At 55.3% G+C, this 12,577-nt stretch overlaps 2 protein-coding genes across 6 annotated transcripts in view; both read left to right on the forward strand.

The window, feature by feature from the left end:
- The first annotated feature begins 641 nt into the window (after positions 1 to 641).
- Positions 642 to 4,034, forward strand: ATP5MC2 (ATP synthase membrane subunit c locus 2). The gene is made up of 5 exons (XM_032441636.2): positions 642 to 694; positions 2,891 to 2,964; positions 3,272 to 3,349; positions 3,541 to 3,701; positions 3,775 to 4,034. Exons 2-5 carry the CDS (start codon positions 2,926 to 2,928, stop codon positions 3,887 to 3,889), a joined length of 393 nt encoding a protein of 130 aa, XP_032297527.2. The 5' UTR covers positions 642 to 694; positions 2,891 to 2,925; the 3' UTR covers positions 3,890 to 4,034.
- An 828-nt stretch (positions 4,035 to 4,862) lies between these two features.
- Positions 4,863 to 12,577, forward strand: part of LOC107306968 (cyclic AMP-dependent transcription factor ATF-7) — a 52,084-nt gene continuing 44,369 nt past the window's right edge. For 2 of the 5 annotated variants that reach the window (XR_014941804.1, XM_015850392.3), the window contains exon 1: positions 4,863 to 5,005. The gene's annotated coding sequence lies outside the window, so the exon portion shown is untranslated. Of the gene's footprint in view, positions 5,006 to 5,193; positions 5,218 to 6,099; positions 6,888 to 12,022; positions 12,217 to 12,577 lie in introns of those variants that run through there. The other 3 variants (XM_085535323.1, XM_085535324.1, XM_015850394.3) reach the window with 3 other exon arrangements.

Raw genomic sequence — 12,577 nt, forward strand, 5'->3', positions numbered from 1 at the left:
CCAAAGACCCCCTATACCCCTTCAAACCCTCCTATACCCCCCCATACCTCTCTAAACCCCCCAAACCCCCCCAGATCCCCTAGTCCCCCTCTAAACCCCCCTATACCCCCACTAAGCCCCCCAACCCACCCGCAGACTCCCCAATCCCCCTCTAAATCTCCCCAAGACCCCCTATAACCCTCCTTAAAACCACAAAACCCCCCCCAAACCCCCTCCTATTCCCCCCAGCCCCCCCAGCCCCCCAATTTCCCCCCAAAGACCCCCTTATAACCCCTCAAACCCTCCTATACCCCCCCCAAAGACCCCTTATACCCCCCCTAAACCCCCCAACCCCCCCCCAGACCCCCCAATCCCCCTCTACGTGATCATGTGCACGTACATGCAAAGACACACATATATGTACACACACATACATGTACACACACATACATGTACACACACACACACACGTTGCACAGCCCCCTATAGGCAGAGCTTGCAGTTCTCCATGGTGCCGCCAGGGGGCGCTGTATCCCCCCCGCCCCATTTGACCACGCCCCCTTCTGCCCTTCCCTATTGTTTTATCCTCCAGGCAGGCAGGCGGCGCTGAGCGGAAGTGGCCGCTCTATCCGCATGCCCCTCCTCCATCCTTCCCTCTCTGTGGTTCTTCCGGTGGTGCTTCCCCTCCGTGCTTTGCCCGCTGCCGGCGCTGCAGGTGAGTGGGCCGGGGGCTGCGGGTTGGTGGTGGTGGGGGGGGTCCTACTTCCTCCTAACTGGGGGTGATGGGGGGAGGAGACCCCAGTCCTGGGGTGGGAACATGGAGGAGAGACCCCCCCCCCATGAGCTGCTTTGAGGTCACCCCCACGTTGAGTTCTATGGGTGAGGCTGGGGCGATCCCCCCCCCCCCTCGACCCCCACATTAACCCCCCTTAGCGGTGCTGCCCCCCCCCCCCTCCCCATCCCCATTCAATGCACTGAGGGCTGTTCCTTAATGCCATGTATTGGGGTGAGCCCTTCGTGCTGCTCTTTAGGGGGAGACCTTCACTCTGAGCCCCCCCCCCCCCCCCATATTAGGGTCACCACCCCCCCACGTTACACTTTGCCATCACCCCCCTTCACTATAAGCTTTGGGAGCCCCCATTGGGACCCCCACCCTCATCCCATCCCTCTGGGCTCCCTTATTGGGACCCCCACCCCCATTTGGGTTCCCTTATGTCCCCTCCCCTCACCCCATCCCTATGACCTCCAGGGTACCCCCCCAACCCAACTCATCAGCCCCATACCCCCTCAGCTCCATGCCCCCCCTGCTCTGCCCCCCACCCTCTGCCCACCCATTAGTGGCACTCAGTTGGCCTTGTCCCCTGGATGACATGAATATGACCCTACCTATGTGTCTCAGCCCTTCTGATATCCCCTTATCCCCCCCTGCATGTCCCCATGTCCACCTTCCCCCTCACTCTCCTATATCTCTTCCAGCTGTGTCCCACAGCATTACACTTTGCCATCACCCCCCTTCACCATAAGCTTTGGGAGCCCCCATTGGGACCCCCATCCCATCCCTTTGGGCTCCCTTATGTCCCCTCTAAGTGCTGTGCCCTCACCCCATCCCTATGACCTCCAGGGTATCCCCCAACCCAGGCCCTCATCAGCCCCATAGCCCCTCAGCTCCATGCCCCCCCTGCTCTGCCCCCCACCCTCTGACCACCTATTAGGTGGCACTCAGTTGGCCTTGTCCCCTGGATGACATGAATATGGCCCTACCCACATGGCTCAGCCCTTCTGATATCCCCTTATCCCCCCCTGCATGTCCCCATGGCCACCTTCCCCCTCACTCTCCTATATCTCTTCCAGCTGTGTCCCACAGTGTTACACTTTGCCATCACCCCCCTTCACCATAAGCATTGGGAGCCCCCATTGGGACCTCCACCCCCATTTGGGTTCCCTTATGTCCCCTCTCCTCACCCCATCCCTATGACCTCCAGGGTACCCCCCAACCCAGACCTTCATCAGCTCCAAACCCCCCCACCCTCTGCCCACCCATTAGTGGCACTCAGTTGGCCTTGTCCCCTGGATGACATGAATATGGCCCTACCCACATGGCTCAGCCCTTCTGATATCCCCTTATCCCCCCCTGCATGTCCCCATGGCCACCTTCCCTCTCACTCTCCTATGTCTCTTCCAGCTGTGTCCCACAACGCTGCACTTTGCCATCACTCCCCTTCACCATAAGCTTTGGGAGCCCCCATGGAACCCCCACCCCCATCCCATCCCTTTGGGCTCCCTTATGTCCCTTCCCCATGCTGTGCCCTCACCCCATCCCTATGACCTCCAGGGTACCCCCCAACCCACGCCGTCATCAGCTCCATACCCCCCCACCCTCTGACCACCCATTAGTGGCACTCAGTTGCTCTTGTCCCCTGGATGACATGAATATGGCCCTACCCACATGGCTCAGCCCTTCTGATATCCCCTTATCCCCCCCTGCATGTCCCCATGGCCACCTTCCCCCTCACCCTCCTATGTCTCTTACAGCTGTGTCCCACAACGCTGCACTTTGCCATCACTCCCCTTCACTATAAGCATTGGGAGCCCCCATGGGACCCCCACCCCCATCCCATCCCATCCCTTTGGGCTCCCTTATGTCCCTTCCACATGCTGTGCCCTCACCCCATCCCTATGACCTCCAGGGTACCCCCCCAACCCAACTCATCAGCCCCATACCCCCTCAGCTCCATGCCCCCCCTGCTCTGCCCCCCACCCTCTGACCACCCATTAGTGGCACTCAGTTGCTCTTGTCCCCTGGATGACATGAATATGGCCCTACCTATGTGTCTCAGCCCTTCTGATATCCCCTTATCCCCCCCTGCATGTCCCATGGCCACCTTCCCCCTCACTCCTATATCTCTTCCAGCTGTGTCCCACCACGCGTGTCCCTCTTCCCTCACCATGTACAACTGTACAAAGCTCGTCACTGTTCCTGCGCTGGTGAGTGGGGACAAAGCATTGATGGGTGACAAAGCTTCAACCCCCAACATCCCATCCTGACCCTATGGGCAGGAGGGACACAAAGTGGTGCTGTGGGTTGGGGTGGGAGAGAATTCTGGGGTGGGGTTATGGAGCTTTAAGGCCACAGACTGTGTTTGAGGGTGGCTTTGGGGTGGGTGGGCTGTGTTATGTCCCTTCAAGGGGAGGGGTTTTGGAGCTTTAAGGCCACAGACTGTGTTTGGGGTTGGCTTTGGGGTGGGCTGTGTTATGTCCCTCCAAGCAATATGATAGCAGTGATGTCTTGCAGGTGTGGAGGAGCCCACGTGTGCTGTGCCAGCCTCTCTCTGCCTCCCTGCTCAGCAAACCCAATGCACACATGGAGCAGGTAAAGAGGTGGGGGGGCACGGAGGGATCAGGGGGATTCTGAACATGGGGGGCACTCGTGGGCATGGGGAAGGAGCCTGTGTCCAATGGGGTCCTCAGGGGGCTGTAAGGTGGGCAGAAACTAAGGCAGAGGGGGCTGTGGTGAGGCTGTCCATCCCCATTCCACCTCTTGTCCCCATTGTCCCATCCCAGGTGAACCCAAGTGCCCGTAGGAGCATCGTGACGAGTGTTGCCCGCAGGGACATCGACACTGCAGCCAAATTCATCGGTGCTGGAGCAGCCACTGTGGGGGTGGCAGGTTCTGGGGCTGGAATTGGCACCGTCTTTGGCAGTCTCATCATTGGTTATGCCAGGTGAGGAGGGGGCAGGGGGGCAGGGGGGGGCACAGCAGCTCTATCCCACTGACCACGTTCCTATTTCCCCCAGGAATCCCTCATTGAAGCAGCAGCTTTTCTCCTACGCCATCCTGGGCTTCGCCCTCTCTGAGGCTATGGGACTCTTCTGCCTCATGGTGGCCTTCCTCATCCTCTTTGCCATGTGATGGAACCAATGGCAGTGATACAGTGATACAGTGACATGGTGACAGTGCCTGCACCTCAAACACAGCTGTGAATGTCCGGCGTGGGGCAGGGCCAGCCCCAAACCTCACCCCAACTGATGGGGGGAATAAATACGGTTGGATGACAGCTCTGTGTCCTCGTATCCTTGTATATACCCTGTATCCTTGGGCAGCTCTGTGTCCTTCTGCCTCCTTGGTGGCTGAACCCTAAGACTTGTCACTTGGCTGGGCTGGGGACACAGCACAGCCCCATATACACCCTTATGGGGACACAGCCCCATATACATCCCTATGGGGACACAGCACTGCCCCATATACATCCCTATGGGGACACAGCCCTATATACATCCCTATGGGGACACAGCACTTCCCCATATACATCCCTATGGGGACACAGCCCTATATACATCCCCTATGGGGACACAGCCCCATATACATCCCTATGGGGACACAGCACAGCCCCTTATACATCCCTATGGGGACACAGCCCCATATACATCCCTATGGGGACACAGCACAGCCCCATATACATCCCTATGGGGACACAGCCCCATATACACCCCCTATGTGAACACAGCACAGCTCCATATACAACCCCTATGGGGACACAACACAGCCCCATATACATCCCTATGGGGACATAGCCCCATATACACCCCCTATGTGAACACAGCACAGCCCCATATACAACCCCTATGGGGACATAGCCCCATATACATCCCCTATGGGGACACAACACAGCCCCATATACATCCCTATGGGGACACAGCACTGCCCCATATACACCCCTATGGGGACACAGCCCCATATACACCCCTATGGGGACACAGCACTGCCCCATATACACCCCCACTGAGGGGGCGTGGCCAATAGCCACGCCTACTTCTTAACTACGCCCCCTTAGCGCGAGGCCACGCCCACCGCTCACCTCCATTGGTTCCAATGGCGGCGTCTCCTCCCCTCAAGGTCTCGCGAGATCTCGGTGCATGGGCCGGGTCGGGGGGGGGCCGGGCCGGGCTGAGGGGAGGCGGGAGCGGCCGAGAGGGAGACGCAGCCAACGCGAGGCCCCGGCAGCGGCGGCAGCGGCCCCTCCCCGAGGTACGAGGCGGCTCCGGTGCTTAACGAGGCCTCCCCGGTATCGCTGGGGCTGCCCCGGAGGGAACGAAGGGCGGTGTGGGGAGCGCCGTGCCCCTCCCCCCCCATAACTCTGCCCCGAGTTTTCCTCAGGCGGCCGCGCTGCCCCCCCCCAACCTCACCCTCTGCCCGCCTCTTCGCTGATTGACGGCGAGCGGCGGCCAATGGGCTGCGCGGTAGGGTTTGAGTGACGGGCGTGACGGCCAATGGGGGCCGTGGATGGGTGCTGCCAGTGGGGGTGGTCACGCCTTTTGTGGGCGGGGCTTTCGGGTGGTTGTGAGGGGGCCCGGGCGGGGCCGGAGGGGGAGAGAGGCCTGGGGGGGGGATGGGGGTAATAGGGGTAAATGGGGGTAAATGGGGGGTGAAAGGGGTTGAATGGGGGTAAATAGGGGGGAATAGGGGGTAAATGAGGGGAAGTAGGGGGTAAATGAGGGGAATGGGGGGGTAGAATGGGAGGGTTGAGGGGTGAAAGGGGCCTTGGGGGTCTCAGAGGTTCAGGAGGCATTTGGGGTGGGGGTCTGTATGGGGGTGGAGGCTGTGGGGGGGGTATGGTGGGATAGTGAGATGAGGGGGGGGCTGAGGATTGGGGGGTCCCTAAGGAGGTATTGGGGTGTTGAGGGTGTGGGGGGGTCCCTGGGGAGGTATTGGGGTCCTTAGGGAAGTGTTGGGGTCCCTATGGAGGTATTGGGGTCCCTATGGAGGTATTGGGGTTCCTAGGAAGGTATTGGGGTCCTGAGGGGGTATTGGGGTCCTTAGGGAGGTATTGGGGTCCCTATGGAGGTATTGGGGTTCCTAGGAAGGTTTTGGGGTCCTGAGGAGGTATTGGGGTCCTGAGGAAGTATTGGGGTCCTGAGGGTTTGGGGGGGTTTCTAGGGAGGTATTAGGGTCCTGAGGAGGTATTGGGGTCCTTAGGGAGGTATTGGGGTCCTGAGGGTGTGTGGGGGTCCCTAGGGGGGTATTGGGGTCCTTAGGGAGGATTGAGGTCCTGTGGGTGTGGGGATGTGGGGCACGAGGGGGGGTTTGGGGAGGCTTTGATATACAGCACTGGGGAACCCTGATGGGACAGGGAGTGATGTGGGGTGTGGGGGGTTCCTATGGGCCCTCCATTGAGTGCTGGGGGGCTCAGAGCTCCCAGGAGGTATCCAGAGGCTACAATGAGGCTGTAGGTGCCCCTGGGTTGGGGTATGGTGGGGGGGGGCTCTGAGCCAAGCCCACCCACCATCGAGGTGATCCCCTATAGCACACAGGGAGATCTGTGGGGGTTTGGTGTTTGCTTCCCCAGTGGTTCATTTCTCACTTTGGGCTTTGGGAGCACTGAAGCATTGCGGTGTCTCTGGGTAGTTTGGCCTCGGAATTGCTCTGTAGGATTGTCATTGTGGAGTCCTGCAGAGCTGTAAAGATGGTGGGGGCTTGGAGCATCTCTGTGATGGGGGAAGGTTGATTGCTATGGGGCTGTTCAACTTGGGGGAAGGCTGATATTGGGGGCTGAGCTGCTGGAAAGGAGCTGTGTATAGAAGGACCTGTGGGTCCTGGTGGTCAGCAGGATGACTGGAAGCCAGCAGCATGCTCTGGTGGCCAAGAAGGCTGATGGTTCCTTGGGGTCACTGCATAAAGTGTGGCCATCAGGGCAGGGAGCTGCTCCCCACTCTGCTCTGGGTGGCCCCATGTGGAGCAGTGGGTCCAGTGTTGAGCTCTCCAGTTCAGGGTGAAGAGCTGGTAGAGCCCTATGGGGTATGCAGAGCTATGAGGACAGACTGAGAGCCCCAGGGAAATAAGGGGAGAAGGGATCTGATCAATGCTGATCAATATCTCCAACCATTATCAACACTGTGATCATCTGCTTGAGGTATGCAGTGTGACACGCACTCCTCATTCTACACAGCTCCACTTCTCTGTGCTGCCCTCTCTGCATCCCACCCGTTATCATGGTGAAGTTATTCCTTCTCTCCCTGCTCAGGCCCCTTCCAAACGAGACCACGTCCCGACGTAACATGGAAGAGTCCAAGACGAAGGCGTTCCTTCAGCAGGCTGCCTGATTTGCTTTGCTTTTACTGCAGCTCTGCTTGAGTTGAGCCTTTTTGCTTCTTGGCCAGCAGCACCGAAGCCTGAAGGGATTGTCTGGTTCTTTGCAAACTGCTTTAAAAATAGGGTTGTCGTTGAAACGCAAGTCATTTCTGGAGGGGAATTCAGCTGCAGTTCTGAAGCACGGGCTTTGTTGGATGGTGTTTTTTGGCCTGGGATTTTCTCGGTGGGGACTAAGAATAACTTCAGTGTTTCAAAGGCTGTGGGAGGTGGATTCAACAGCCAGATATTGGGGGAATGTGTAGGTTTAACGTCCTCGCTCCTTGTTCTGTGAAGTGAGGGATCACATTTACCTTGTGCGACGTGAGTGCAGGGATTGGTGTCACTGAGCATCACTGCTTTGGGGGTTGGAGAGTGTTGGATGCTTGTTTGCCTTTGGTGTTTGAACTGATGGCAGTTTGGCTGATGGGAGCAGCTCAGCAATGGAAAGCACAGAACCAGAGGATGGAAGGTTGGAAGTGCCCTCAGTGCCCCCCATCCCTTACCCTACATGGTGCTGCTCCCACCCCCATCACCCCCCATAGGTTCCCATCCATGGCCCTATGAACCACCAGGGATGGGGCACCCTCACTTCTTCCCCTCTCCCACCCTGGAAGTCCTGAAGTGGTAGAATATATAGTAGAACTTGTACATCCCAGCCACGAATCTCCCTTAACAGTGTGCCAATCCTTTGCTTGTACCTAATTGCAGTATGCTAAACACTTCCTCTGCCTTTTGGCACTTGCCTGTCAACGAGCTAAAAATGATCCTGTCCACCTTCCTCAGCTCTCAGCCCAGCTCCACGCCCAGTTATTTTAATCTCCCCCTGTAAATCAATCCCTCCAGCTGCTTAACTCCGTTTTCCTCAATGCCTTCCAGTTTGGTGGCTCTGAGTTGAATGTGGTTCCCCCCCAATGCTGGGGCTCTGTGCTGCGTCCCAGGTTCTGAACAAGGAAAAGCATTACAAAAGCTTTGAAATGAGCTGAAACCTTCCCAATTACGTTTCGTATTTCACTCCAATGTCAGTTCCCCCCACGTTGAGGTGTTTTTTCTGGCATTAATTTGTACTAATTCTTCCTCCGCTCCTATTTCTGCTTTCTCAAGGTTCCTTGTTTTCCAGCGTTTCCCACCGTGTGTGTTTGATGCTCTGCTTCTTTTTGCTCTCAGTCTGATTTATGGAACTGTTGGGTGAAAACAAACTTCCAGCACCTCCTTCAGCAATTCAATGGGGCTGTGGTAAGCACGGAAGAGCTGCAGCCCAGTGGTTGCATAGAAGAGCAGCATAGGAGCAGACAGGGAATAAATGAGCTGGAACTTCTCGTCATTATCTTCATTCAGAGCCCTTGGGATCTCTGTTGGAGCAGGATGGTTCTGCAGGGCTGCAGGAAGGTCTGTGCGTGGCATGGGGCTGGTAGGAGGTTTCCTTCCCCTCTTTTAAAAGGGGGAAGTTTGGGTATGGAGGAGGAGCTGGACGTGCTGAGATCCACCAGCACTGCACAGTGTGGTGGCTGAGAGCTGCATTGGGGTATATGGGTATATATATGGGTATATGGGGTATATGGGTATATGGGGTATATGCCCTTTGGGGTGTGCACAGTGCTGGGGACATGAGGACACGTCCACCCAGCACATATTGGGCAGTGCTTGTGGTGCACAGTGTGATACAGAATGCGTTACCATTGGTTGGGTATTGCTTTGGTTTTGTTTTCTTTGCTTTTATTTTTGCTGCTGACTTTTTTGAGCCCAGCTTTCCAAACCTGCTCCTCCTCCAAGCATTCAATACTCAAATACAATGTGTGCATCCCAATAAGGCTTTCCATTGCTGGCAGACAGTGTGTGTTATGGCAGATTCTGGGGACCTGTTGCTTCTTATCTCCCTTCCCCCTTATGTTCAGAGTAATTCTGTTTCTCTTTTTCCATTCCAAGGAGCTCGTAGCACGGCGGGCAGGTGCAGAGCAGCAGAGCAGAGATGTGAGCAGGTCTGGGTGTCCCATGGGAACCCAAAGGCAGAACCCTTTGATGCGGAGCAAACCACTGACCGTGAGCACAGCAAAAGCACATTAATAACCTGCCTTCCTTCCCAGCCCACCACAGGTTTCCATCTGCCACATCTCATCATCTGCTGACAGATCCCAGCTCGTGTCCCTTGGGTGTCCCCAGCAGATGGGTGCCCGCATTGCACCCGCAGCCCCTGGGCTGTGCCCTGCGGTGCTGTTCTTTGCAGAGCTGCTGTTTTCCTTCTGTTTGGCTGCAATTAGTCTTGGCTGCTGGGATCCTACCTTAATTGTTCCTCTGAAGCTCAGCCTTTGGAGCCTTCCAGGAGGTTTCTTGTTGTTCTTTCCACCCTTTGCCACACCTGGTTGGACACGCGTGAGCACACGCAGCCATCCAGCAGCCCTCGCCTTGTGCCTCGTGCCAAAGCTTGACATTTGTTTTTAAAACATGATTAATTCGGTGCCTTAAACAACTCCAACGCAGTGCGGTTTCACCAGGGCTAAATCCAGCTTTCGTGCTGGCTTTCTTGGATCGCACCTCTTCCTTCCAACCCCTCCACACACACCGGGGGGCTCAATTCTCCTCCTTCCATGCAGGAGCTGGGGCTGCTGCCCCACATGGAGAACATGGAGCTGAGCTCCAAGATGCCAGAGCTGCCATTTATTGAGCTGGAACAGCAGCAATGCGCTCAGCTCTATGGATTGCCAGCAGAGCTGGCCCTGCAGCGCTCTGGAACGCTGCTGTGCCGTCCCACCCTCGTGCAGGAGATGCAGTGCCAGCTGCTTGGCAAGCAAACAAAGCACCCGGGCCGTGCTGCACCATGCAGGGATTTCACTCTGCATGCTCAGCCTCTGAGCTCTCTTTGTGAGAGCAGCCCCTGCGAAGGTGTTTTCCTCCCCCCCTTCTCAAACTGCTCGTTGCACTTTTGGTTCTAAAGAGCAAAGCTGCAAAGTTCCCCAATTCCCTGCTATGGAGGATGGGCTGCCGTGCTCCCAGTGCTGCTGCTTGCATAGTGCTTATGCAGCTTTCTCATTTCTTTTTTCCTTATAGAGCTGTTTGCAGCCCCAGCTGGCAGAGCCCTCGCTCCGAATACCATTGTTACTATTAAGAATCATGTTTAAACCCCCCCTAAAAAAGCAGCTTTTCACAAACTTCAGCATACGAAGGACTTGGCTGGAGGGAGACTTGGCAGCGCTGGGGAACAAGCAGTGTGTATTTATACCTGAGTGACTGCGCCGAGCTGCGTTATACCCTTTAACTGTTTCCAACATGAGTAAAGCAGGCTTAAAGCAGAACACACAGTGTTTTCTGCCAAATGCTTTCATTGGTGCTGAGTCAGCAGAGGAACCAAACCTTCGTGGTGCAGAGCAGGTGCTGCTGGTCGTGTCCATGGTTGAAGGTGCTGGAAATGCATGGGTAGTAAGGTCAGGCTGATGTTGCATTGTAGTTGTAACAGCACATGGAGTTTTCTTCCCCCTGTGCTGTTCTAATACTGTGGAGCTGGGGCTGATCTCCTGCTATCCCTATGGCAGCAGTGTCCCCTTTGTGAGAAGCAAAGGGAGATGAGGAGGGATGATGGCAGCCCTGGGTCAGCTGTTGGGGCCCCGAAATGTGAGAGCAGACCCTGCAGTGCAGATTTACTGCCTGCAAATGGGGCCGAGGAAGTCTGCCTGCGAGCTTAGCTGGATCGGAAGGTGTTTATATAAGAGCATTGCTCATCACCCACACTGAGCAAAGCCAATGTGATGAGATGGACATCACCCTGAGCACGTTAATGTGTGAATGTGTTGTGATGGAGCTGCTGAGAGACACCATGCTGCCTTCCTCCTTGGGATGCTTTCCATCTCTGCTGCCATTCCTTTGCTTTTATTAAGCTCTCTGCCCTTGGATGAGCAGCATTTCCAATGCTGAATCCATCACCTACATGAGATTTTGAATGGATATGTTGCTTCATTCACGGCTGAAACACAATTGCTCCAGAGGTGGGAAGCAGCTCTGGTTAAACAGTCACGTGTTGGGTTTCCAGACATGCCTTTTATTTGGAGGATTTCTTACTCCCTTCTGATTTTAGGGCTCACGTATGAAATAATGGTTCCATAAAGCGTGTGTGCCTTCGAATGCTGAGTAAATAAAACCACCCACATGGGGTGTAAATAAGAACAGGTGGGACAAAGTGGTTGTCCTTTATGGCAGCCCTCTGTGCCTTCCACCCCAAACACCCACCGGTGTCAATTCATGGCTTTAATTCATGGACTTTTGGTTCATCCATAGGCATCCTTACATCTGAGCCTCTCTGCATTGGATCAGACTTGGATCCGCTGTAGGACTGCTCACACCCACCATCACAAGGAGAATACATCCCAGTTTCACTTGTGCTCCTCAATCCCATTTCTAGGAGCTTATTTTCTCACTTCCATTGAAACGTGGGCTCGTACGGACTGAATAATTTCAGGAAACGGGTTGCAGTTTTTAGGTCACTTTGGCATTTCCTTGATAAAGCAGCGTGTTCTGCAGGGCCCATCACGGCTCTGCAGTAATTATCTCTGCTCAGTGAGAAGCAGTGGCTCTCTGAGGTTTTTCTCCCTTTCTTAAACCTGAGTTATTTCTCCCTCTTGTAGTAGAAGACGCACACACCCAGAGATGGATTGCTGCTAATGAAGGAGCACGGGGCAACCAAAAAGCTGCTTGTTGGAGATGCTTTCAGATTGCTCCTTTTGCTGCAGTGCCCAAAGAAATCCCAGCTGGTGATCTGTTCTGAGCATCTTTTCCTGCCCCATAAGTGCCCCAGTTCATTTGGTTGTGGCACAAAGGAGGGAGGCAGAGGTGATGGGGAGGTTTGTGTTGTGCTCAGTGCTGGGTCTGCTCTTATCTGCTGCCCCTTTGGGTTCATGCTGAGGTTGTTTTGTTCCTTGTGTCTGTTCTTAGCAGAGAAGCAGCAGCTGGAGAGGTCCTGCAGCAGCCCCTGGGTGATGAGCATCACTTGAGCCTTGCTGAGGAGCTGCTCTGTGCTCCCACCAAATCACATCCAGGTGCCTGTGAGCCGTGCTCTGCCTGCTGCTGGAGTCCTTCAGCCCTTCTCTTAACCAGAAACTTGAAGGGGGAAAGCACAATTCTGCCTTGTGAGTAATTGGACTGTGATTTAGAAATGATCTTTCTCCATCTTCTCGCCTGGGGAAGTTGCTGACTTGCTGGTTTATGTTGGATTTTGTCTCATATTCATCAAAGGCTTCCAGACCCTTTGGACAGATGCCTTTTTGTATTAGGAATCTGATACTTGGCACCGCACTAGAGAAACCTTGCTCGTGTTAAAGCGTGTTGTGCCAAGCAAGGGCTGCTCTGGCGATGTTTGGTGATGGAAAGCATTTCAAGAGAAGCCACTGTTTATCTCCAAGGAATTTGCCCATGGAAGGAGGAGCAGGAGGATGCTTCCCTCCCCCTTCAGCTGTGTGTGACCCCCAGCATCCTTCCCTTTGTGCTGTA

This window comes from Coturnix japonica, unplaced genomic scaffold (assembly GCF_054131305.1).
Source record: "Coturnix japonica strain WE unplaced genomic scaffold, WE-NBRP24 Scf116, whole genome shotgun sequence".
In the NCBI taxonomy this organism is placed as follows: Eukaryota; Metazoa; Chordata; class Aves; order Galliformes; family Phasianidae; genus Coturnix; species Coturnix japonica.

What these genes read in the sequence shown, in the direction of transcription:
- ATP5MC2 (XM_032441636.2), top strand. Translation starts at nt 2,926, where the DNA reads ATGTACAACTGTACAAAGCTCGTCACTGTTCCTGCGCTG. An exon ending in TCGTCACTGTTCCTGCGCTG is followed by an intron (nt 2,965 to 3,271) that starts GTGAGTGGGGAC and finishes GATGTCTTGCAG; the next exon opens with GTGTGGAGGAGCCCACGTGT. An exon ending in CCAATGCACACATGGAGCAG is followed by an intron (nt 3,350 to 3,540) that starts GTAAAGAGGTGG and finishes GTCCCATCCCAG; the next exon opens with GTGAACCCAAGTGCCCGTAG.